This window comes from Rhipicephalus sanguineus, chromosome 1 (assembly GCF_013339695.2).
Source record: "Rhipicephalus sanguineus isolate Rsan-2018 chromosome 1, BIME_Rsan_1.4, whole genome shotgun sequence".
In the NCBI taxonomy this organism is placed as follows: Eukaryota; Metazoa; Arthropoda; class Arachnida; order Ixodida; family Ixodidae; genus Rhipicephalus; species Rhipicephalus sanguineus.
The window spans coordinates 338,287,069-338,311,730 of NC_051176.1; the positions used below are offsets into that span (position 1 = coordinate 338,287,069).

General features: G+C 45.6%; 1 protein-coding gene across 1 annotated transcript in view; it reads left to right on the forward strand.

Annotated features, from left to right (window-relative positions):
* Positions 1-23,940, forward strand: part of LOC119384307 (uncharacterized) — a 64,389-nt gene extending 40,449 nt beyond the window's left edge. The window contains exons 3-4 of the mRNA XM_037652466.1: positions 6,353-6,547; positions 23,069-23,940. Coding sequence (XP_037508394.1) covers positions 6,353-6,547; positions 23,069-23,272 — 399 coding nt within the window. The 3' untranslated portion in view covers positions 23,273-23,940. The remainder of the gene's footprint in view (positions 1-6,352; positions 6,548-23,068) is intronic.
* Positions 23,941-24,662: the final 722 nt, after the last annotated feature.

The window sequence follows — 24,662 nt, forward strand, 5'->3', positions numbered from 1 at the left end:
TGAAATGGGTGCTGGTAGCATGGTGGTGGTGAAAGCTTCATTGAAGCCGACAGGGTCAGACGGCTGAGGATTCCGAAGATGGGGACCGACTTCGGATTCTGAACAGTCAGAACAACCCAAGTGAGGGCGGAAGTGTTTCGGTATCTAGATGACCCGAGAAGAGATACCGCCACGCTACAGGGCAATCCGGTTATGAAGGCGGTATTTATTCACTATAACACGAATTTGTGCTCGCCTTCAGCGGTAGACAGACTTTCTTTCGCGAGTCTTGTGCTGAGGTTGAACCGACGCTTTCTAGAAGACAGCCCATTTGAGAAGCCTACACAGCAACCTTCTCAGCAAAGCAGATCTTCAAAATATATGTGTGCTTTTTCTCAATTCACTGGTGTTCATTAGTGATTGGAGTGATTTGCTTAAAGTGTGCTATTTCTAGCATAGCTTCGTTTGTCCGCCAAGTATGTTGATTTCGGTGTCCAATCCTTGTTACTGTTGCTGTGAAATAGTGTATTCTTATTGCAATTGATACTTGTAATTATGTCATTATTACTAATTGTGTACTTTGTCCGCCCCCCCCCCCTCCCCTGCAATATCTTAATGGCGCTGAGGATACTGTAATAAATAAATAAATGAACTGAAGGTTTCGATGCGCTGTAACTTTAATTACAACATTATGCTGCACTAATAGGTGTCTTTGTGTAGTATGAGCATTCTTGAAATAAAAAAGTATTCCAGTATCTGTATCGCTGTAACTGTATTCCGGAATACTTTTTTCGTCTTATTGCAAAAGTATCTCCGAAATATGCCGTTACGTTAAAGGCAAATGTATCTCAGTATCTGTATTTTAGGCTTCCAATTCATGTATTTCGATATCTGTATTCCGGAATACTTTTCTGAGTATCTCTGCCCAGCCCTGATTATTTGATACTGTTCTGTAGGACTTTGTGATAGTGATGAGCGGAATTCTTTGAATTGCTTTGAGCATTTTTTGGACTACTACCGTGTTCTTATACCAAACTGGTGCTCCGTAAGTAATGATTCTTTCTATGCCTCTCGTGTATATTTTATGTAACTGACTTGATTTTGTTCCCCTATTTCTACCCGTAAACTTATTCAGACTCATCGATAGGTTAGACACTTTTTCTTTAAGATATTTTAGGTGTGGGAGGAAGGACATTTTTTCGTCTATGGTTACTCCCAGAATTTTTAGCTGGGGTTCCATTTTAATTTTATTCATCCCAAGGCGTAATATGGGTGGACTTCGTTTGTATTTCCCTCGCGTGATTAAATATTTAGTTTTCTCTGTGTTGAATTTTAATTCCTTCCTCTCTCCCCATTCATATACTACTTCTAACGCCTGATTTGCTTTCGTTTGGATTTGCCTTTTTGAAGCTCCTTTTATTATTATTGTGAGATCATTGGCAAAAGCTTGGACATGTAAGTCTTCTGGGAACTTACTTTCTAAGAGATCTGCTATTGTGATATTCCATAATAGTGGACTCAACGGTGAACCTTGTGGTGTACCTTTTTCTAATTTATACCTTAAAATTATTTCTCCATTTTTATAGATAATGCTCCTCCCTTGCATAATTGCTAGAATTACTTTTAGTATAATTGCTGGGCATTTTTTATTTATTAGATATTGCGATACAAATTTTTCTTGAATACCATTAAAAGCGTTTTTAATGTCAATAGATATTACCAAAGCTGACTGGTGGTCTAATAATGCTTGATTGATTTTCTGTTTTATCTTCATTAAAGCGTTGCTTGTTGATGCTGAATGTTTAAATCCGTATTGGTTTTTATTCAAATGTCCCTCTTTATTTAAATGAAAGTACAGTCTATCTTTTAGTAATTTCTCCAGTATTTTTCCAAATATCGAATTAATGGCTATGGGTCTAAAATGATTTGGGCTTTTTAATTCTTTGTTTTTGGGAATGAGAATTACTTTAGATTCCTTCCATCTGGCTGGAAAAAACCCGTGTTTAAGACAAGCGTTGAACAGATTCGTGAAAAATACCCGATATTTGCTGAATAATAGTTGGATTAACTGAGTCCTGCTTTCATCTGGTCCCGGTGCCGTGTCATGCTTTAAGTTCTTTATTACTTCCCCTATTTATTTTGCAGTAAAGTCAACATCGTTATAGGAGTCTTCGACTGATTTATCTCTTTTGCTTACCTTCGGACTAATATTAATTGAGTTTTCCTCAATTGTATATAACTCTTTTAGAATTATTTCTATAGTTTCTTCCAATGTTGTGGTGTAGGTTCCATCCTGTTTTTTCATACTTTTAATGATTACTTTTTGTTTGATTTGCTCTCTCGCTATCTTATAGGCTATATTAAATGGATTTTTGGTAGTCTCTGATATTACTTTCTCCCAACTATCAGCTTTTGCTTTAGCCAAGTTCTCCACGTACGAATCGTGCTCCTTGTAGTATTGACTTTTATAGAAGTCTCTAATCTCCCCTCTGCTTTTTTGGTATCTTTTTCTCATAGCTTTGACTTTCTTCCTCTGTATTTCTAAGTCTGTGGACCACCAGATCTTGTTCAGCTTCTTCTCCCTATTTATTCTTTTCGTGTGTTTTTTATATAATTCCTGTAGCTTATTATAAAATTTATTGAGCAATTTCTCTATGTCTTCCTCATTTTTGAGTTCTGATTCTTTATCCCAATTTATTTCCATAAATTATTTTTCCGCTGCTTCTTGTCCTTTCTTCGTTAGTTTATATTTTAGATAAAGCTTCTCTTTAAAAACTTTTACTTCTATATATTTGTGATCGCTGTTCGACCTTCTACTTGCAACTTCCCAGTCCTGAAGAGCTTGATTTCCGTTGATGCTATCGTAACATCTATCCAACTCTTTCCTCTGCTAGTTTCGAAGGTCGGCTCTGAATGTTTGTTGTTTATTATCATCAGATTGTTCCTCAAGACAAATTCTTCCAGTTCTTCTCCTCTCTGATCTGTGATACCCCCCCCCCCCAAATTTTATTTTTTGTATTAAAGTCCCCCCCAATTATTATGTTTTTTGTCGGTAATTTAATAATAATATCTTCTATTTTTGTTATTGTCGCACCTATCGGCTCCTTTGGTGGAATGTAACAATTGATAATTAAAATGTCCCCATGCTTTGTCTTTAAACTTATTGCAATTAGTTTATCTTCAACCAAAATTGGAAAGAAAACACTGTTATTCTTATGTACAATGATCCCTGTTTTCGAATTATTGTTGCTTGCTATTATTTTATGTTTCATGGGAAATTCGATTATTTTTCCTTTTAGATGATATGGTTCCTGTATAATGGAGATGTCGTGCTCCTCTTCTCTCTGGTAAATTTTTAACGCTTCTGATGCTTTATAGCATCTTGCTAAGTTAACTTGGACGAGTTTTAGTTCTTGGTAGTTCCCTTTATTAACTTTACCCTCCATTTTTTATAATGTAACTACTGACCAACTCACTTGGCTGGTTCTTCAAAAAGATGGATAAAGTATAGAAAGTGTAGATATAAACGATTACAAGTATCAGGTTAAAAAGCGCTCTTGCGAATTAGCCTGTACTGGGCTAGCCCTCTGCTAATTCCAACTGTCAGGATTTTTGCTCGCTCTTGCTCCTTCTTCTCCTGATAAGTAGGGCACACCCTAGACATCATTGAATGGTTGGTCCTGTCTGAGTCGACCCCCTCCTCGATGCAGGCAACGCATTCGTACTCTTCGGACCTACACTCTCTGAAGTGGTGTTTCCCTCCGCATTCGGTGCATTTGGGACATTTAGCCTGGCACCATCTTTGGGTGTGGCCCTACTTGAAACAATAAGTGCATCTTCGCACGAATGTGTTATCGAAGGTTGGGCATCTGCTCCACCCGACGTTCACGTGGGATTTCTGATGCAATTGAACCCATGCCTTCCTTCCCAGGCTCACAATAGCAGTTTTCCCCTGCTTACCTGTCCATGTGTCGGTAATTTTCACGTCCTCTTCACTACAATTCAGTCCGTTCTGAGATATAATCTTCCTTGTGATATCCTCTGGAGTGAGGTTTTCCTCGATGCCTATGACCTTTACTTCAGGCCTCTTCAGTTTTGGCTGCTGTATTTGCATCTTGGAACCCAGCTCTGGATCGTTTACAATATAAGTTTCCAGATTCTTCAGTCCCGTTTTCGATGTGGCCGTAATAACTACTTCATTCTTCCCTGGGCGCATTTCTGGTTCGTGGATGCCGAGCTCGTGCGGGTCCACCTTCTTTCTGATGACCTCTTGTATTTGGTCAGTGCTCATTTTGTTGGATGTCACAATCACTGCCAATTTTGTTTTTCTCTCATCTGTCTCCATGTGCTCTCTTTGAAAAACTCTGTGCTTGCATTTTCTTCACTTGTCTTACTCCTCCCTCTTGCTGCTGCCTCTGCATAGGATGGGCCTGATGAGCTTTCTCTTTGTTGGTTGCTCAGAGCTCCTTCCAATCTGGCAATCTCGTGTGTTGCCTCCAAGGCCACGCTCTTCAACCTGGTGAAATCTGTCAGTATCTTGTCTAATAAGTGCTCTGTTCCTCGATCTTGTACGGCCAAGGTTATGAGAGTTTTCATTAGCGATTTGTCGATTTTTGTCAATTCCCTGAGCATTTGTGCTGTTACTGATCCTCCACTTTGGGGATCTTGGTCCGTTGCTGTTTCCTCTTGATGGTTTACCTGATGTTCTCTGTTCTTGTCTGTCGAGCTGATTCGACTGAGGCTTTCCCTTGTCAGTCTGAGGGTCTTGTGATGTCTTTCCCTTCTCCTTGTTTGGACAGGGTTTTGCCTGGGCATCTTTAGTGTCCATTAGGGTTTCCCATGTGTCGGGTGTGTCTTCATCAGAGGTCCAATCGTGTTCTTAGTCTGAACTGACCACTGTTGGTTGTCTGTCCTCCTCTGAGGTGTCTCGTCGAGAGTTGTGACCCGCACTTACTTTGGCAGAGGTTGCTCCCCTCGTTTCCTTTTCTTGCTGGGTTCCTCCCCTATCTCTTAGCTCAAGGGGTTGCTTGCTGTTACTTGGCTTCATCTGAGCTTTTGCCATTGTTTCCTGAGGTTTCCTGACTCCTGAATCTCCCTTGTATACTTCACTTCTCGTTGCGGCGGTTTTCTTGCTTTTTCCCATTTTGAAATCTTCTTGATTTTGATGGTACTGTCCTTCTTCAAAACTGGGGATATGTCCCGTTTTCTGCACGCTCTTGAGTGCTACATTGACTGCAGGCCCGCTTCCAGCTTGTGACACCAGAATTACCCCCGTACGTGGTGTAGGACTCCCGTTACACCGCAATCTTACTAAGGTGACGAGTCCCACACACAATGGCAGCCTCCATAAGCGTGTGGCGAGTTTGCTCTGTTTGCCGTTTCACCTTATAATGTCTTTCCGGTTTAATTTCTTTTTCTTGCACTTTTTCACGAAAAGCGGCGAGCCTGTAATTTTTACCGGGTGCAGGAAGTGCTTCTGAACGTTTCAAGCCGAAAAAATTTTCCGCCAAATTGAGCTCAAAGTGGGCGGGCCGTCAGGCTACCCTGGGCAGGTTTTCAACCTTGGTCGTGGGGTGGGGGTGCCTGGTTTTGGCTTTTGGGTGCACGTAGGAGCTCCGCGTTTTTTTCTTTCACTATTACCTTATTTTTCTGAACAAGATGATGTCTAAATTATCTTCCTGCGTCGCTTAGGTCAGTAGTTATGCCGATTTCTGTACAAATTGCTCTCAAATCAATATGGCAGCGTCCATGTTTTAGCGGGAAAATGCACTCGGTGTCGGTAGAAAATGGGCGATTGTCTATCGCTTCGCCCAGGAAATCGGCGGAAAAATGGCTGATCTATGCTCAGGCACTTCCCAGGAATCTCCAGACACCGGAATCCAGCCGTAATCAAGCCACAATCTTGCTTTTGGCCGAGATCGATGCGTTGGTGTTGTAATGACCGCCAAGGAGGCTTTTTACTGCGTTGAAATGTCTGTTTTCGCTGCTCCTTGGCCGATTTTCGTGCGGTTTTCGGCGTCTGGATGTTCTAGGTGACTTTATATCAGAGGAGTATGAAAGGATTGTCTTACTCACTCGTTTTGATGGGGAAAACTTGAAAAGATCCGCTCCCAGGAAAACGTTTGGCCCGATCATTAGGCAGCCATCATGACTGTCCCCAGCGCAGCACACTGGCGCCATCGCTCTCTGGCTGAGCGGAGCGGGTCGCAAGAAAGACTGTTAAGTGTTTCTTTATATTAACTACGAGCCCTACGTCGCTGAATATTCTAATACCTTGTTATCCTTGTCAATGATTAGCCACTGAGAAAACGCTACTACTACTTCAGTTTCATATTCGTCCGGGCAATATTATGGAACTTTGTTTATAACGCAGGTCGCTCCGGAGACATTCACCGCCCGGACGGCCGCGCTGGGCGCATACAGCTCCGGTCCTTCTGTGTGGGACACGCACACGCAGCAGCCAGGCAAGGTGCGCTACTCTGCCGTATGCAAACTCGACAAGATCCGTACGCCTGACCATCCCGAGTGCCTGATGGCATCTAGGGCCGCCGAAGACGACAACTTACTCGTGAGTCACTTTGTTCCGAAGTATTTGTTGGAGGCACAAGAAGACTGGGGAGCTACTCTAGGTGTGTTCGTCTAATGGAGTGTCCATTTCGGCCGCCGCTGATTGGCCGGAGCTCGGCGAACAGCGCACCCCCTGTTACCGGTTCTTCCACAACGTCATATTCAAGTCACAGAGCTTTCACAACTCTCGACACAAATGCGACGTATGGAATGCGCTTCAGCGCCACTAACGCAGCCTCAAGAGATCCGCTATGGGCCGCACAAATCTCGGAGGACGTGCATTAACTCTGATTCTGTGATCTCGCTTGCCCTCGAGTAAGGCTTAAGGCGGCCGACCGTTTAACGCACCTGAGAAGGTCGGTACACATTCCCTGCGTCGTTCGCAAGCATCTGGGACACGCTCAAGTGTTCTGTGACTGAACATTTAGTCCACTCTCTATCTTCTAACTCTGGGAGTATGCTAAGCGGTTGCGTTGCGTCGATGGGGTCAAGAGCGCGATGATGTCATGGCTTGCCGCTTTCTCGAGTAACTAAATGCGCTCCGCGGAAATGGACATGTCCATTAGATGTACAGTTAGAGAATAGCTCCACTAGGGGCACTCCGTACGCTCATCGAGGTGTTTCCCGATACTGACGTAGACCACCATCTCACGAGCAACCGGACAGTAGCGTAATGACTTTGAGACACCCAGTTTATCCATAGGAAACAAGGTTATTTGTCCACCTTGCGGAACAGTCAAATCTCTGCAAGCGAGGTGAGCTAGACAGGCAGCTCGGACATGTAAAAACGCGGCACGTGCGTAGAAAACACACTTAACTTCTTGCCATACCGGTCCTTTTAACGATACTCTGGTTGTACGCATTGAAATTTCATACATCATACAAAACAATTAAAATTCTAATTACAGTCTTAATGGTTCCGCCGGCAACACGCGATGCCTCATGAAAGCCCCAATGCCTCGAGCTTCGGCAGTTCGCTGAAGAACATGTCACAGCAGGTTTGATACTTGCCGTATTAAAATTCGAGTTAGCTTGCTGCACTGAAAAGCAGCTGGAGGGGTACATTGTTTCAATCCTATTTAAGACAGGGTTAATATACAGGGTGCTTTTTTTATACAATACAGATTTTTTTATTAAAAACCTATGACAGTATGTCTTCTGTCGTTTTCGCGCACGAACTCCACCTCGAGGAGGAAATACTTTGCCGCAGTTAAAATTACACTGTTCCGATGTATTAACAAAAACTCGTTCATTAACTTTTCAATTATTCACTTGAGGGGAGGTGTTTATATCGCAAAGTTGTAGCGCGTGCCAATTTATTGCATATCTTTTTTTAGAAATCAGAAAAGTTGCACGTAGTTCCAGATATTCGTCATCGAATTTCATGGGCGAAATCGAAACTGCGCGCGCCCGGCGCGCACGAGGTGTGACCGTTCTGCTACGTCAGACCGGAACTTGCCGTCACGTGGGATTGACGAAATTTGAATGACGGCGCGCCGCGGCCATATGTTTACGTTAACACCTGCAAGTCATCTCATTTCTGCTCGCGCATCGCCTTACTTTTGCGAGTAGTGTTTGCTAGAGCTGTGCACGGGCCGTATTTCCGAGCCCGAGCCCGGCCCGGGCCCGCTGACTTTGTCGAAGGCCCGCCCGAGCCCGACGGCAAAGGGCTGCGAGCCCGCCCGGCCCGGCCCGACGTACGAAAACACAATCCCGGGCCCGGCCCGGCCCGGCTTTTTGAAAGTTCGCTGCGAAAACAAAACATCGCTTTCCGTACAGTTTGGCATTTTATTGAGCATATCGAATATGATCAAACGACACACGACGAACAGTCTCTAATAGAGACTGTTCGCGGCACTTTTGCTATACAAGTAGACGGCCTCATGCCAGCAACAATGGAGTTGGCTCGCCAAAGCCGTCACGTGTGTGGGGTATGCCCATGCAAGCGTCAGCTTGCACGAAGGCGATCTACGTCGGGTCGCTCGTCGCTGTCGCGTGCATTTTCACTCATATGGGATTTGGCCTTAAATCTAACGCGAACAGTCGCCTGGCGCCGTCACTAGCTCAGGTGGTGTTACTTCTCTGTTGGTCAGAGTGCAACAGAGGCGATGCTTTACCTGCTCCCCTTTTGATTAAAGTAGCGAATGGAAAGGAAAAGCGGCAAAGGGCGGTCGCGGAAAAGGCGCTGTATGCGTGCTGGAAAACCATTCCCGCTCATTCTCTACATTTCGGGCTTGAGTCGGGCTTTGCACCGGGCCCGAGCCCGGCCCGATAAAACTCCAAGTAGCCCGAGCCCGGCCCGGGCCCGAGGTGAAAATACGTCGGCCCGCCCGAACCCAGCCCGCGGGTCGAGTCGGGCTCGGGCTTTCCGGCTACCCGGAGCCCGTGCACACCTCTAGTGTTTGCTGCTTATCCGTTTCTTTTGAACTGTGCGCAAGAAAACCGCGATGTCCACATTTCCTTTGTCTGGGAAGTATAAAACTCAGGGACGGCCACTGCGGCGCTTCTTCTTGCAGATAGGCTAAATAGTTTTTCGCGCCTCATTATAGCGTAGGAAAGCAACAGATAGGCGCCACCCATCGCACGCAAAGACTAAGCTGTCTACTACTGTGTTTCAGAATGCTTGCCTATTTTTGTGACCAGATTTGGCGCGCCTTCATTCAAATTTTATCACTTTCCTGTCACGTCTCATTCCGGTGTTCCCCCGCGCTTTGTGCGCGCCAGGCGCGATCAGTTTTGATTTCGCCCTTGAAATTCGATGATCAATATCTCGAAGTACGTGCAACTCTTGTGATTTGTAAAAAAAAGTCACAGTTTCGCCGCAATGACGAAGCAATGAATGCGATAGCAACAAATTGGAATGTAACGCGAAGAACGGAAAGCAGCTCGAAATTGCCAGCGCGTCGTTCAAGCGCAAAGGACGCACGAAAAGAACACACGCAGGACGAGAGCGAACTATTATGTGTCACAGCTCGACGCTTAAAGCGCGCTGCTCAAACATAAAGGACGCATGGAACGAACGCACAGGTATACAGAGGACGAGCGCGAACTAACAACTGCTGCGGTTGTTACTTATTTCTTTTTGAACAATGCACTCCTTTCGCAAACGCGGCCGCTGCAGCGAGCGAAGTAACCTTCGGACGCTCTGTGACTTCAGCGCGGACATCGCGGGGAAAGCACAAGACATACAACCCCCGCCCGCCCCGTTCTTTCCTCGAGATAAGCGCACGAAGGCGACCACGTCCTCTAGGCCGAAGAGCAACTGCGTTCGCAGGACGGCAAAAACGAGCCGAGAGTGTCCATATAATAGGTATGCCATAAATTGGCACGCACTACAACTTTGTAATATAAACACCTGCCCTCAAGTCAATAATTAAAAAGTTATTTAACGAGTATTTGTTAATTATTCGCAACGTGTCATTTTAACTGCCGCAAAGTATTTCCGCCTCGACATGGAGCTCATGTGCGAAAACGTCAGGAGCTTACTATCATAGAATTTTTATAAAAAATCTGTATTGTCTAAAAATACACCCTGTACAGGGCTTGTAGTATTCTGGAAAGACACGATCCTGTCACATACGCTGCAAAAAATGCTAAATCATCGTCTTTGCAGCTACGCAGTAGGAGACACCGAAAGGCAATCAACACATGCATCTGAACTCAATGGGGCACTAAAACTAAGGGCTGGTAGAAGACATATACAATGCCACCTGGCCTAACATCAACATAATGGTTGGCTTTCCTGGCGAACTTTATTTTGCGCTATTATTGCCTATCGGAAGGCTGTGAAATCTTTAGAAGAATTTAACTACCCGTGAAGAGACACCGGTCACGGAAAATAGGCCGGAGAGAGCAGCGCCTGCAGAATATGCGCTAATTTGTGGTGGAAGTAGCGCCCCCATCGACGTTGTTGAGAGCCTTTGAAACACTCCGCGCAGCTCGGTCGTCTCCCTTTACAAACGATATTTTTCAGAAGACAATAGAAGTTTATTGGACAATGTTAACTTATGCTACTGGAAGTACGTAAATCATTCATTTTAAAAAAGTTCAGCAATCAATTGGTAACTTTAGGAGGTTGTTGAAACGCATTCACCTCAATTGTCATTGAGATATATCAGTGAGTAGTTTTCTACTGACAATATATTTAATGCCAGCAATCACAGTACAGTGAACATTGGAATTCCAAATTCGCCGACCTAATAGAGCATTTCAGTGTGAAGATTCCACGCATATTGAATTACTATATTCAATCTATTCTGCACTGTTCTGTCTGGTCCAATGTTTTCCATCGCATTGCAAATGACGAACGCTATGTTAAGCGAATTTGCCAATGACACAGCACTCTTACAGTGCTTGCATATATCAGACAATGCTTCCAGATTCAAACCTGGCCCGTATTCATTTGCTATCTCGGTTGACTCTACAGCCTAAATTCAACATTCTTTAGATTGGTTGGTTGGTTTAAAGGGTTCAACGTCCCAAAGTGACTCAGGGTATGAGAGACGCCGTAGTGGAGACCTCCGAATAATTTCGACCACCTGGGGTTCTTTAACGTGCACTGAAATAACACAGTACACAGTCTTCTAGCATTTCACCTCCGCCGGAATGCGACCACCACGGCCGGGATCTAACCCGATTCTTTGGGTTCACCAGCCGAGCACCGCAACCACTGGGCCACCGCGCCGACTTCCATCATTATGTAGTAGTAAATATCAATTGCACAGCCTGAATATGACGTACAGCATAGTGCGGGACCCCGAATTATTTTGTCAACTGGCATTTTTCTAAGGTGCATATCATTAAATGCGCGAACGTCTGCAACACTGCAACCAGGTTGAAGTTATTTAATGGTTGTCGGAATCGAACCCATTAACGCGAACTCCCTATCGGGAAAGCGACGTCCTAATTATATGGTTATACCAGCGAGTACTTACTGCGCAACTCGATACATACTTGCTTGCAACATTGGTTTACAATTTTAATTGTTGGATTTTTCACACTAAAACAACCATCTAATACAAGGCACGTTATATCTGTGGATGATCTCGATTTATTTTCTTGGCTATAGCGTTTTTATTTGCCTCCATGCAAGGTAGAACACTAGCCTTGTATTCAGTCAATAACGGAAAGCAGCTGGTGGGGCGGGGATTAAATCCGCGTCAATATTCCTTCTTGTGCTCAAAAGGGCGCTATTGTAAACAGCATGTAATAAAACAAATTTATAAAACTTCTAGCGGTACTCTTGCCTTTGCAACTGTAGTGTGCCTTATGCAATGCTCGCACTATCCCATCTGTGTTCTTGCTCTGTTCACTGTCAACAAATTGAAGATGGCTTTTGTTAAAGGGGTGGTGCCATCAAATTTCGAGGCTATAACAAGCCTGTTGCGGGTTTCCTCCGTATGCAAGGACATTCCACACGAAGGGTCGGACACAGCAAACGTTTAGAATATGTTTTATTTCACTTCCAAAGTGTACCTACATGCCCATTCTCCCGATGGAAACCCATCGCTAGCGCGCCAACTCTGACGTAGATCTGTAGGAAGGGCAACGAAAGTTGTAGTGACGTCACACCAGATCTGCTGTAGTGACGTGAGTGACTTCCGGACCACCGCCACCTCCGCAACGTACGTACCGGCTGTAGTGAACTATAATATATTCTAGTTCACTATAGTAACGGCAAAGCATCCATTGCTACATCACTCGCCGCGTTTCTAACGCTTCCTAACGTTTCTAACGTCACAACCTTGTGTGGTCACGTGACCAAGCCTCCTACACTTCTACGTCACTGCCCAACCTCGGCGCCCAGAAACAGAAACCGAAAGCTGTCGACATCAAAAGGCGATATTAAATTATTTAGCGAGAATACATGAATCTTGCTGCGTGCATCATGCTTCCCGGAGCTATAGGAAACGCTTACAGCACAGAACGCGCAAGCCACAAATTTGGTGGCACCACCCCTTTAAGTTCTTTTCTGGCGATCAGAGGCATACTTTAATTTTCCAGCCACTTGTGAAACTCTGAGACTTAAGCGATGGTAATGGTTCGTTTATGGAACTAATTACAAAGTTGTACGCATTTATATTGCATGAAACGCATGTCCTAAAACACTCATAATAATACAGCAAAACCTCGGTCATACGACTCTCGTGGGGTTGTCAAAAATATTCGTATCATCCGAAATTCGTATCACCAGAAAACATGGAAAATTAGTGTGCGACAAAAGAAAGTTGGCATGCGTTTTAATTTAGTGTTTCTCAGTGTCGCAGCGACGTCATGAACAGCTCTGAATGATTCCCAGTAAAGTTTTTAGACGTCAACTATCATACTTGTACTCGTAATCATACTTGCACCAGGTGTGTTGTGCCCCGTGAGCGTTTTGCATGACACCAGAGTACTGCGGCGAAAGTGACTTAAGAAGCGCTTTGCACACGATAGATAGAGGCCAATCTCCTTCGCCAAGAGCGTCCGCTTCGTCTCTTGGTGTATTCGTCCTTTAATGGGACTTCATGACGGACCCGCAGCCCAAGTTTCAGTCTCGTTTCATAGAACGTCTGATTGCGGGGACATGGCTTGCATCGACGTGGCAGGCACGTGTTAACGCACTACAAGGACGCTGCTGCATTGAACACAGCAGCACGCGTCAACACGCCGAAAAAAAAAAAACGCAACGTCAACGCCATCTGTAATATAAACGCGAAGGCGCATCAAGGCCTCCAAGATTCGCGCGCACTATCTCGGAGGCAACGACGCACCGTTGATGGTCGCGCAGCGCGCATGCCCGCGCCCGCGCGTGACTGCCGCGTCTTCCGCGACAGCGCGGGCAGCACCTGTTCGTACCTGTACGCTAGCGTACGTTCGTATCAAACGTCAGGGGTGCAAATCGGTTCGCAACAACCGTACTCCAATACATTGCAGGCTAATGGGCCTTGGCCGGGACCATAGAAAAATTCGTATCACCCCGAAATTCGTACGAGCCGTGATCGTATCACCGAGGTTTTACTGTATTGCCGATGCCCTGAGCCGCCAGATCTTTATCCTAAGAATTGTTGCAGCCCCACCCCTCACACCACCCCACTCCGAACCAAAAAAAATAGGTAAGCTTGGGAATGGGGCTGCTGATGATTTATTTCAGGCAAACACGCATACCCAGTTCAAGAGGGTGTAATGGTGAAGAAAAAAAAAGTCACAGTTTCGCCGCAACGGCGAAGCACTGAATGCGATAGCAATAAATTGGAATGTAACGCGAAGAACGGAAAGCACCTCGAAATTGCCAGCGCGTCGCTCGAGCCCAAAGGACGCACGAAAAGAACGCACACAGGACGAGCGCGAACTAATGCGTCACAGCTCGACACTTGAACCGCACTGCTCAAACATAAAGCAGGACGCACGAAATGAACGAACAGGTACACACAAGACGAGTGCGAACTAATTATCACAGTTGTTACTTATTTCTGTTTGAACAGCGCGCTCCTTTCGCAAACGCGGCCGCTGCAGCGAGCGAAGCGAAGCACCCCACCGGCCGCCCCTTCTTTCCTCGAGATAAGCGCACGAAAGCGACCACGCCCTGTAGGACGAAGAGCAACGGCATTCGCAGGAGCGGGGCGACGATCTTTAAAGCGCGCCACACGCGCGCACGTCGCGCCATCTATGTCGCAACTAAGAAAGCATGCTCAAGTATATGGTGTATATAAATAGCTCGCCGTTAGCAGGCTGAAAGACGGTGCTGTCGTGGTCTAACGTCTAACGCGGCGGGCTGCAAAGCGAGAGGTCGCCCGTTCGATTCCGCGCGTTCGAAAGTTTTTCTGAATTATTTTTCTTTGTGGCTTTTCTATATATATACATATACGGTGAATGACGGCGGCGACGGGGACGGACATTTTCCAGCCGAGACTGGCCATATAATTGCTATCGCAATAAAAGACTGGAAAGGACACAAGTTATTAATAAAACACACACCAGGGAGCCAATTGCCAAGTTTCTTAGTTAGAACCTTAAATGAGGAGAAAACAGCCTTTTCGTTTGGTGATTTTGTATGCCTTCACATGTATGGAAACAATACACATACGCACATATCCTGGCATTCTAGCTTCATTTCTAGGGCGAAACTTAAAAGGCCATATTGGGGATAGGCACGATGCAGAGACATGTTCGCTAGTGAAGCGCTTGTTTCCGAGTTCCATCTTTGGTCACAATTAACTAAGAAAGTTAGCCAAGAGAAAACACTTCAACTGCATATAAATGAGCGGTTTTCTCTTTCTAGCTGCAAGGAGCTATATACCATTCATGTTTAGAACAGTACACTAAATGTGGCGCAAAAAAAAATACTTGTTGATTTCTCTAGACGCCATTACGCAGAAGAAATACGTAATCTGGTACACAGTAGGCGCATTCGTAATTAAAAAAAAAAGAAAGTACCGGACACCACTCTCAGTATTGTTCAAATAAAAGGAAGCCACAGGTTTTAACGAAGTGGCATTAAAGTTACGGTCCCGCCGTGTTATAGCTCAGCTGCTAAGGTGTTGCACTGCTAAGCTCGACGACGGGGCTTCGATTTCCGGCCACGGCAGCCGCATGACGGAGCTTGCGGCTGCCGTGGCTTCACGTGACTAGAGCAGAAACGTCATGTGCCACGTCAGCGGTTGCGGCAGGTATCGCTTTATGGCTCGTTCACACTGAGCATTCCGGCGACCGGAAAGCCGCAGAATCCGGTTCGGCGGCGGCGAGATTCGCCGAATCGGCCCCCTCAGCGCCGATCGCTCCCGGACCGATTTTTGCGGCAACCACCGCCGGATCCGTTCGCCGCGGAACTTGAAAACATGGCGGCCAAGTCCGACACGCTACCATAGACACGCTCGTCCCGTCGCAGTCGAAAAACATCCACATAGCGGAATTGCTTATCGAAATAGTGCGGAACTACCTCGTTCTTTACGACAAACGCCACCCGAAGCACAAGGACAGTTTACTGAAGGACGATTTGTGGAATAAAATTGGCAACGAGCTTGGACTGACTGGTACGTACGAGTACTGCTGTCTATGTTGCTTTGTTTCTGATGCACCTAGCACCAGTTCAAGCATTGCGATGTAGCTGCCTTGCACGCCCCAGTCGCAAAGAGCGTTGAAACGAGCATGGTCGTTTATAGCAGCGCTGAAGACCCGCAAAATTGCATGGCGTAGTTGCGAGCCGCGACAACATCATGAGAACATCCGGGCAACTGCGAATCCATCCCGCGCTCACCCGTGGTTGATGGCTTACTCGACAGATGGCGCAATATGGCTATCCGGCGGCGCGGTGCGCGTGCAGTGCGAACGACACTGTGTTTCGGCGACAGGAGCATTCCGGTCGCTGTGGCCGGCGGATTCCCCAGTGTGAATGAGCCATTATCACACTGGGGGATCCGCCCGCCACAGCGACCGGAATTCGCGCGTCGCCGAAATTCCACATTGTTCACGCCACTTAGCAACCGCACCGCCGAAACTAGGGCGTCTAGTTGTCATCGTCCTTTCGCGCGAGGGAACGCTGGCATCGACGCGCTCGGCGTTGTGTACGCGTTTCGTTATGGCGAAGCGCATAAACAGGAGCAGGGTCGTCGAACCGCTGGGCCTGCTGCAAAGCAACTTTCTGGCGATGTCGCACGAGGATAAACATGCATTCGCCGAACAAAAGAAACGACGCAAGCAGTTGTGGTTGGTTCGTCCTGATTTGCAAGACGCGAGAAGCTTGGTCGAGCCGAGGTAATGCTACCCGTTTTGCGAGATCGTGATGATGTATTGCAAAGATGCTAATCGCGAAAACACTTGGCAGTTGTCGAGAGCTACAGGATGATTACGAAAGACTTCGCTGTTGCTGCGGGCTTCGACGACTCCGATATCACAAGCGCGCCGCCATTTTTCGAATGTTCGACTCGCGTTCCAATTGGTTCGCTGTGAGGGAATCCAGCGGCAGCTGCCGCAAAAATCGGTCCAGGACCGATCGACGCGGAATGGGCTTTTCCGGCGGATCTCGCTGCCGCCGAAGCGGATTCCGCGCGCTCTCGCCGCCGAATGTCTCAGTGTGAACGCGCCATTAAAGAGTGGCCAGTAGCCCAGACGTGTAGCTTCGCGGTTTTCACTATTTTTCCCAGTATGACTACTGCCAGAGGTAGGGGGTCCACAGCGACGTGGCGCTGGCACCAACGTGATCGTTTCCTGAAAGCAACTGACCCAGCAGCACTATCATGAATGTCACACGTCACGTTTCTGCTCAGGGCGCGAGACCCCGAGCTGTAGACGTGCAAAAAAAGCATTCCCGTATTTAGATGACGCCGAAATGCAACTATACAGGCACGTTCACACCGAGCGCGGATCCGGAAAGCGGTGAGGCGGATTATCCGCAAAAGCGGAAAACCCGCGGCCGCTTGTCCGGATCGCTCCCGGGCCGATTTTCTCCGCGCGGAAAAGTTGGCCGCTTTGGCCGCAGCCAATCAGGGCCCGAGAAGCGCGCGCGCAGTATAGCGTAGTGCCGCAAGATGGCGACACGTCCACTGTGGATTGGTGGATTGCTCCGCCCCCGCGGCGGAGCGGGCAGAAGCCAACGCGGTCGGTCTGACAGCCGCGCGCCCTCGCTGCCTCTCCGCTTTGAAAACCCGCTTGCCCGCTTGCGTGCCCCGCGTTCGGTGTGAACGTGCCTCACCTGTGTGCTTACATTAAGGTGAACGTTAAATAAGCCCAGGTGGTCGAAATTAATCCAGTGGCCCCCACTATGGTGTACAGCATAATCCCGTGGTGGTATTGACACGTAAAACCTCAGAAATAATTAATCTTAGTTTTGTTTTAACCACCTTGTTAACGAGGCAGAATAATTGTTAGCAAGACAGAAGAAACGAGACAATCACATTTTCTCCTAATACTGTGAGCGTTAAGGCTGGTAAGGTGCGCACGAATTGCTCTTCAACAAAATATTTCTAAACATATGACTGATATTTTTCATTGCGTTAAAATCAAACACAGAGTGGCCGGTATGACGAACCAGTCTTAAAAGAGTGAATACGCTTGTCGGCCTCAGTGTTACTAGATATTAATAATGTATGGGGCTTTACGGGCTATAACTACTATATGATTGTGAGGTATGCCGTAGTGGAGGGCTCCGGAAATTTAGACCATCTGGTATTCTTTCACGTGCATTGGCACTGCACAGCAAATGGGCCTCTCGCATTTCGCCTTCACTGAAGTGCGACCGCTGCAGCCGGGATCGAAGCCGCGACTTTCGGGACAGCAGCCAAGCACCGTAACCACTGTACCACCGCGTCAGACATTGTTGCAAGACGTAACAGAGATGTAATCATAAATCAAGATCCCTTCATACGTTTGCATACGGCTAAGAGCGAACATTACCTGATCACAAAGCAGCACGTTCTCCTACACGCAAGCTGTAACTTTGCGCAGGTCATCCAGTATCACCGCTGAACTTCGCGCCTTATGCCAAATTCTCGGTCACTGCACCAGCGGTTCCGCAAAACATATCTTGCATGACGCCTCATAGTACAAGTGCTCACAGAGCTCCAATAATGCACTGCGGCCGCCGATCGCAGAGACCTGTGTAGCAGCCCTGCGGCGTCTTTCATGTAATAGATATGCAATATTCTAATATTCTGCAACTCATAAGTACGAGACCTACATTTTAGGTCAGATTATATGTTCCAAAGCTACAGCAAAACCTCGGTCATACAAATCTCGTGGGGTTGTCAAAAATATTCGTATCATCCGAAATTCGTATCATCAGAAAACATGGAAAATTAGTATGCGACAAAAGAAAGTTGGCATGCGTTTTAATTTAGTGTTTCTCAGTGTCGCAGCGACGTCATGAACAGCTCTGAATGATTTCCAGTAAAGTTTTTAGACGTCAACTATCATACTTGTACTCGTAATCATACTGGCACCAGGTGTGTTGTGCCCCGTGAGCGTTTTGCATGACACCAGAGTACTGCGGCGAAAGTGACTTAAGAAGCGCTTTGCACACGATAGATAGAGGCCAATCTCCTTCGCCAAGAGCGTCCGCTTCGTCTCTTGGTGTATTCGTCCACCTTTAATTGGACTTCATTACGGACCCGCAGCCCAAGTTTCAGTCTCGTTTCATAGAACGTCTGATTGCGGGGACATGGCTTCCATCGACGTGGCAGGCACGTGTTAACGCACTACAAGGACGTTGCTGCATTGAACACAGCAGCACGCGTCAACACGCCGAAAAAAAAAGCGCAACGTCAACGCCATCTGTAATATAAACGCGAAGGCGCATCAAGGCCTCCAAGATTCGCGCGCACTATCTCGGAGGCAACGACGCACCGTTGATGGTCGCGCAGCGCGCATGCCCGCGCCCGCGCGTGACTGCCGCGTCTTCCCCGACAGCGCGGGCAGCACCTGTTCGTACCTGTACGCTAGCGTACGTTCGTATCAAACGTCAGGGGTGCAAATCGGTTCGCAACAACCGTACTCCAATACATTGCAGGCTAATGGGCTTTGGCCGGGACCATAGAAAAATTCGTATCACCCCGAAATTCGTACGAGCCGTGATCGTATCACCGAGGTTTTACTGTATTCTGTTTCTAGAGTCGCACACCATTTTTATTGGCTACAGATGCGAACAGTGAGTGTCTCTTCCGCCTTCATAGCAACCAACGTTCATAGCGTTCAGAGCGTCACGTGGTGTCCACAACAAAGGATTCTAGTAGGGGAAGACTGTGGCTCCCGTAGTACGTGTCAATACACACCACTGTCGCACTCATGCAAACGTGGATTTAATTGTCCATTCTCTATACGACTACCAGAATACCGACTGAAAAAGAGTAAAAACTCAACATGCGCCCCTTCCAGCAGTTGCAGAAAATATTGTGCAACCTGCGTGATACTCTACGCACACTGCTACACAGCTGCGAATATTAATTTTGTTGCAAGTAAGCAGGGACCTTTAACGTAAACAGCATGTAAGGGTTACGCGATATTTCGCTCATATAATTACGTTTCCGTTTGACTGAAGGTTACATCTATTTATTTATTTATTTATTTATTTATACACTGCAGGGGTAGGGATCACGCATCATATCTCATGTCTCGATTGCAGACAGAAAATAAGGAAACGGCAATGTACAAAGTTTTCTAGGCAAGGATTACCAAAGTTCAGTTGTTGAGGGAAACAAAAATGTGCTTGTACTTGCATGTTCTACTTTGAAATTAAAATTACCACAAGCAGTGTGAACGTTAATATAGCGCTAAGCACCTCCTTATAAAACCTCTCACATGGAACCACATATCGTAGCTAGATACCCTTGGTTAGCGTAAATTTTATTTTCAACGATACAGATTTAAGATCTCACATTACATCAAGCCTGATGCTGGTATTAAAAAGGACGCATTTTCTTTACTCGAGGCACATGCTACAGCTACTTGGAATAAGGAGAGTCGCTTACACATCCAAAAATAAAATACGTGGTGTCGTAAAAAAGCCACAGTTTCGCCGCAAAGGCACAGCAATGAATGCCACAGCAACAACTTGGAATGTTATGCGCAGAAAGGGTAGAACCTAACCCCTCCAGCAAACGTGACCGCTGCAGCGAGCGAAGTGAACCCCCTGTCGCAAGCTTCCGAAAAGTATTCCTGTGATCTATGTTTTCATTGTGGGCTTTATATATATATATATATATATATATATATATATATATATATATATATATATATATATATATATATATAGTAGTGGGAAAATAATCACGCGGACCCCGATAGAATAAGGAATGAAGAAACTACGTTGGTTCGGCACTGTATATTTTCACTAACGTTTCGTCTGGTGGACCAGACTTTGTCAAAGTAAGAAGTACATCGCGGTGGGTTTCCTTATAAACACGCTTAAAGTAGATAGTTTCAAAGAACTTATCGATAGCAAGAATGACAACATAGGATAGCGGTCACACGCAGTCGACATAGATTCATGCGCGCACATTTGGGACTCGTGGCAGCGAAGTCAGGTTACACAGAGTCAGATAGATTGCACACGCAGTTGATATGGCATTACACACTAGTGATATGACAGAATTATTGGATCGCACGTCACACGGAGGAAAAGGCCGGGGGGGGGTGACATCAGATCTGCGCTTTACCTATTTTTTTAGCGGGAACGTAGTCACATGCTAGCATTAAACTGCAAACAGTCTGAGATCGCAAACAGAGAATCTACGCAGCACTAAGATCAATTTTTACTTTTTAACTTCTGCTGAAGTACGCTTCAAACACATTAAGGTCAATACGAGAAGAAACTAAAAAAACTAAAAAAAAACAGCACAGACACTGTACATGATGCACACAACTCAGTACGTATGCACGTAGTTTGGTATGAAAGCTGAAAAATAGTGGGTGATTACCAACGTAACTGTAGAAGAAACACGAGCGATATTAGAAACAGAGCTGCCTATCCCGTTGAAGACCCGGTTACGATTAATAGTGCTTAGACGGAACGCTTGTAAGTGTGCCTGTGCTTTCGTTGATACCGGATAAGACGGTGTTAAACTTATAGATTAGGTAAGACTCGCGGGCTTCACGACCATGATGAGAGCGAAAGCCTGACTCAAGTATAGTGGCCCGAATATTTTCAAAAGAATGTTCAGGTAAACGAATGTGTTTTGATAATGGTAGGCTAGGAAGCTTGTTCGAATGCGATTTATGGTTGTTAAAGCGTATTCTAAATGAAGTTTCCGTTTGGCCAATGTACTGTTTTTTGCAGACGGTACACTCAAGCATGTAGATAACGTGAGAACTATCGTAATTAAATGAACCTCGAATGTTAAGGGAGAAGTCTGAAAACGTGCTATTGGCTTTCTGTGTCGTTTGCATATGTACGCACACCTTGCAACGTGATTTGTTGCAGGGTGCACAGCCAGTTATTTCGGGCTTATTTACTTTTGATGACGTTAATAAATCTCGGAGATTTTTAGACCGTCGGTACACAACGCGAGGTGGTTCAGGAAAAATACTCTTGAGATGTTCGCTTTGGGCAAGGATATTGTAGTGGCGTTTTAATATAGAGTGTACCTTTGGTGCTGATGCTGAGTGTGTTAGTACAAGGTTGGTGATATTCTGTTTTTCGGGCAAACGGTTCCCCCTCAGAATTTCCGCTCTATTCAATTTATCTGCTCGACCTATTGCGTCATCGATTAAAGCCGATGGATATTGCCGTTTAGTGAGAGAAGTTTTAAGTTGTTCGCAATTAGCTATGAAGTCCTCGCGGTTGGAGCACAGTCGTTTAAAGCGATGGGCCTGACTATAGGGAATGGCGGTCTTGCAATGTCGTACATGGCTACTCTTGAAATGCAGAAGCGGGTTTTTATCAGTAGGTTTACGATATAGTTTAGTCAGCAGTTTTCCTTCGCATAGCGACACAGTGACGTGTTTACCGAAAGAGGCGAGTAACTATGCGACAGTTTGATTGACGGGTGGAAATGATTAAACGCATCTATAAATTTCAAGAGGTCTTGCTCCCCATATGTCCAAATCAAGAAGATATCATCAATGAATCGCTTATAAAAGAAAGGCGGCATGTCAGTGCTGGATAAGAAATCATTCTCCAAAATACCCATAAAGATATTAGCATAATTCGGACCTATTCAGGTTCCCATCGAAGTACCGCTCACCTGAACGTAATGGCTATCATTGAATTCGAAGTTATTAAGTTCAAGAATAAGCTTTAGCAGTGATCCCAGGGTTTCTTTATCTACAGGCTTTTCGACACCACAGTCTTCATACGCTTTAAGGACTGCTGAAATCCCATCGGCATGCGGTATGTTAGTGTAAAGCGAGGTGACGTCGAGAGTTACAAGGATTGAATTATGCGGAATGGTAAGGTGTAATATATCTTGGAGAAAACTATTGGTATCCTTTACGAATGACGGAAATGTTCCAGGAATCTGGTTAATAAGATGTCTACATAGCGTGAAAGGTTTTCCGTTGTAGTGTTCACACCGGAAATGATCGGGCGGCCTGGATTACCTTGTTTGTGAATCTTTGGTAGCAAGTAAAACCTACCAGCCACGGGACTGAGCGTTATGAGAGACCTAATGGTTTTTTCGTCTAGTTTTTTCTGCTTTAGTAATTTTGTGAGCTCATCTGTCAAAATGGACCTAAAGTTATCGGTTGGGTCGGTTGCGAGGGGTTTATAAAATGTGGTATCCGAGAGTTGTCTAATCGCTTCCATGATATAATCACTCTTATTGAGAACAACAATCGCTATATATATAGAACGGCACTGCCGTACCGATGGCGATGCAAAAACACCGCGAAGAGTGTAAAAATGCCGCTTTCAGAGCCCTGTAGGAAATGGTAAAAACCATAGCAAAAAAAAACAGATCATAGGTTACAAGTACGTACTCTTAACAGGATAAACCTAGCTTCCTCAGTTTCTTCACTTAAAGCATTCTGTTCTCTGCACAGAATGAACCCTTTGAAAGACTCAAGATTTCCTCTTATAGCTTTAACTACATATACTATTTGTTGTTCCGCCCAGGTGGCGACATTCTCTGACGAGGCAGCACTACTGCAGCGCATGAGCCAGTCGTACGATGACGGCATGGGAGTGGCGCCAGTGGCCGTGTACAATGTCGATCTGGACGACTATCTTGGTAATTGCTCAGGAACGGCCATCATGTCACCCCTCGTTCGGGCCCTCGCCTCGGGCATCAGTGACAGCGCGACGAAAATCTTTAACTAAGACTACCTACTGCGTCACGCCATACCCTGGAATTGTGTATATGAAGTGTTGTAACCAAATAGGATAATCAGAATAGTAGTTCGAAGATATTAACAAAATAAAACGTGTCAAAAACATTGTCGCGCCAGAAACAGGGCTCGTATAGTATAGGTATGCTCGTAAGTTTTGCTATATTCTTCGTTGCGATGTGATCACAGTGTTGCATGGAGCCACGATCTCTTCCGTAATAAATGATTGCGTAGCTTCCTCGTAGTAGCTGAGATGCTACGTTCGACTTCGTTGTCCAGAATTGCTCATCGACACATGAACAAAATAGAAGCGGTAATTTGGAACATCTATAACCCACGTAGCTATTTAGACGGTAGCATGACGAGCAGTAATTACTCGCCTTTAACGCTAAGCATACTTATCACATAGGCCATATACTCCGACAAAACTCCTCCACACAGGTAAATAAAGTAGACCTTTTTAGACATATTGCCCATCAATTGTCTCCTTACTCTAGGCGCCATTGGTTTCAATGTTGTTTAGCTCGAGCATCCAAACTGTATTATGATTGGGTAGATGTAATTTTGAAGATATGAAAATGTGGCAGTGCCTGAAAGCGTCACTGCCGCCCTATTTGTAATTATAGATTGAACGCCCTACATGGCTGTAATAAAAATGCAATTAACACAATTTTCGTAATTGCCCTCTGATGCTAGTGTTCTTATTGACTAAGTATATCCGCCAAAGTATGTCATATTTGTTCAAAAACTAATCTTATTCATGTGGTCATGACTAACATATATATACATACCGGGTGTCCCAGCTATCTTTAGCCAAGGGTTAAAAAATACAATATTAGAGGCAGGCGAGTGAAATCAGTTGCATATTGCTGACAGCCACCTTGCACACTGCAGACATTTTTTTTTGTTTTCTAATTAATTATTTTTTAAATATAATTATCTCACTCAAGTGCTAAATATTTACTGTAGGCAAGAAATAGAATTTGCAAAGTTCGAGAGCGCCTTCACATCCCCCATTGCATTATTATTGCGATAGCAACTATATGGACACTCTCGGCTGATTTTTGCCGTCGCCGTCATGTCCCGGATGTGTATATGTGTGTGTATATATAAAAAGGCACAAAGAAAAATAAAGCAGCAGAAAAAAATTGTGAAGCACTCTACCAGCGACAAGCGAACCCTCGCTCCCCAGCGCGCTGCGTCAGACACCTCAACCACGCACCATGCATGCGCCGGCGAAATAACGGTGAGGTATTTATATACACTATTTACCCCTGATGATACGCAGATTTCGGAGGAGCTTGAGCGTGTGTTCTATCACGCAACGCCCCTGCATTTTCTTTCAATTTGAAAACTGCCCTTGAGACGCGCACGACAAAGTG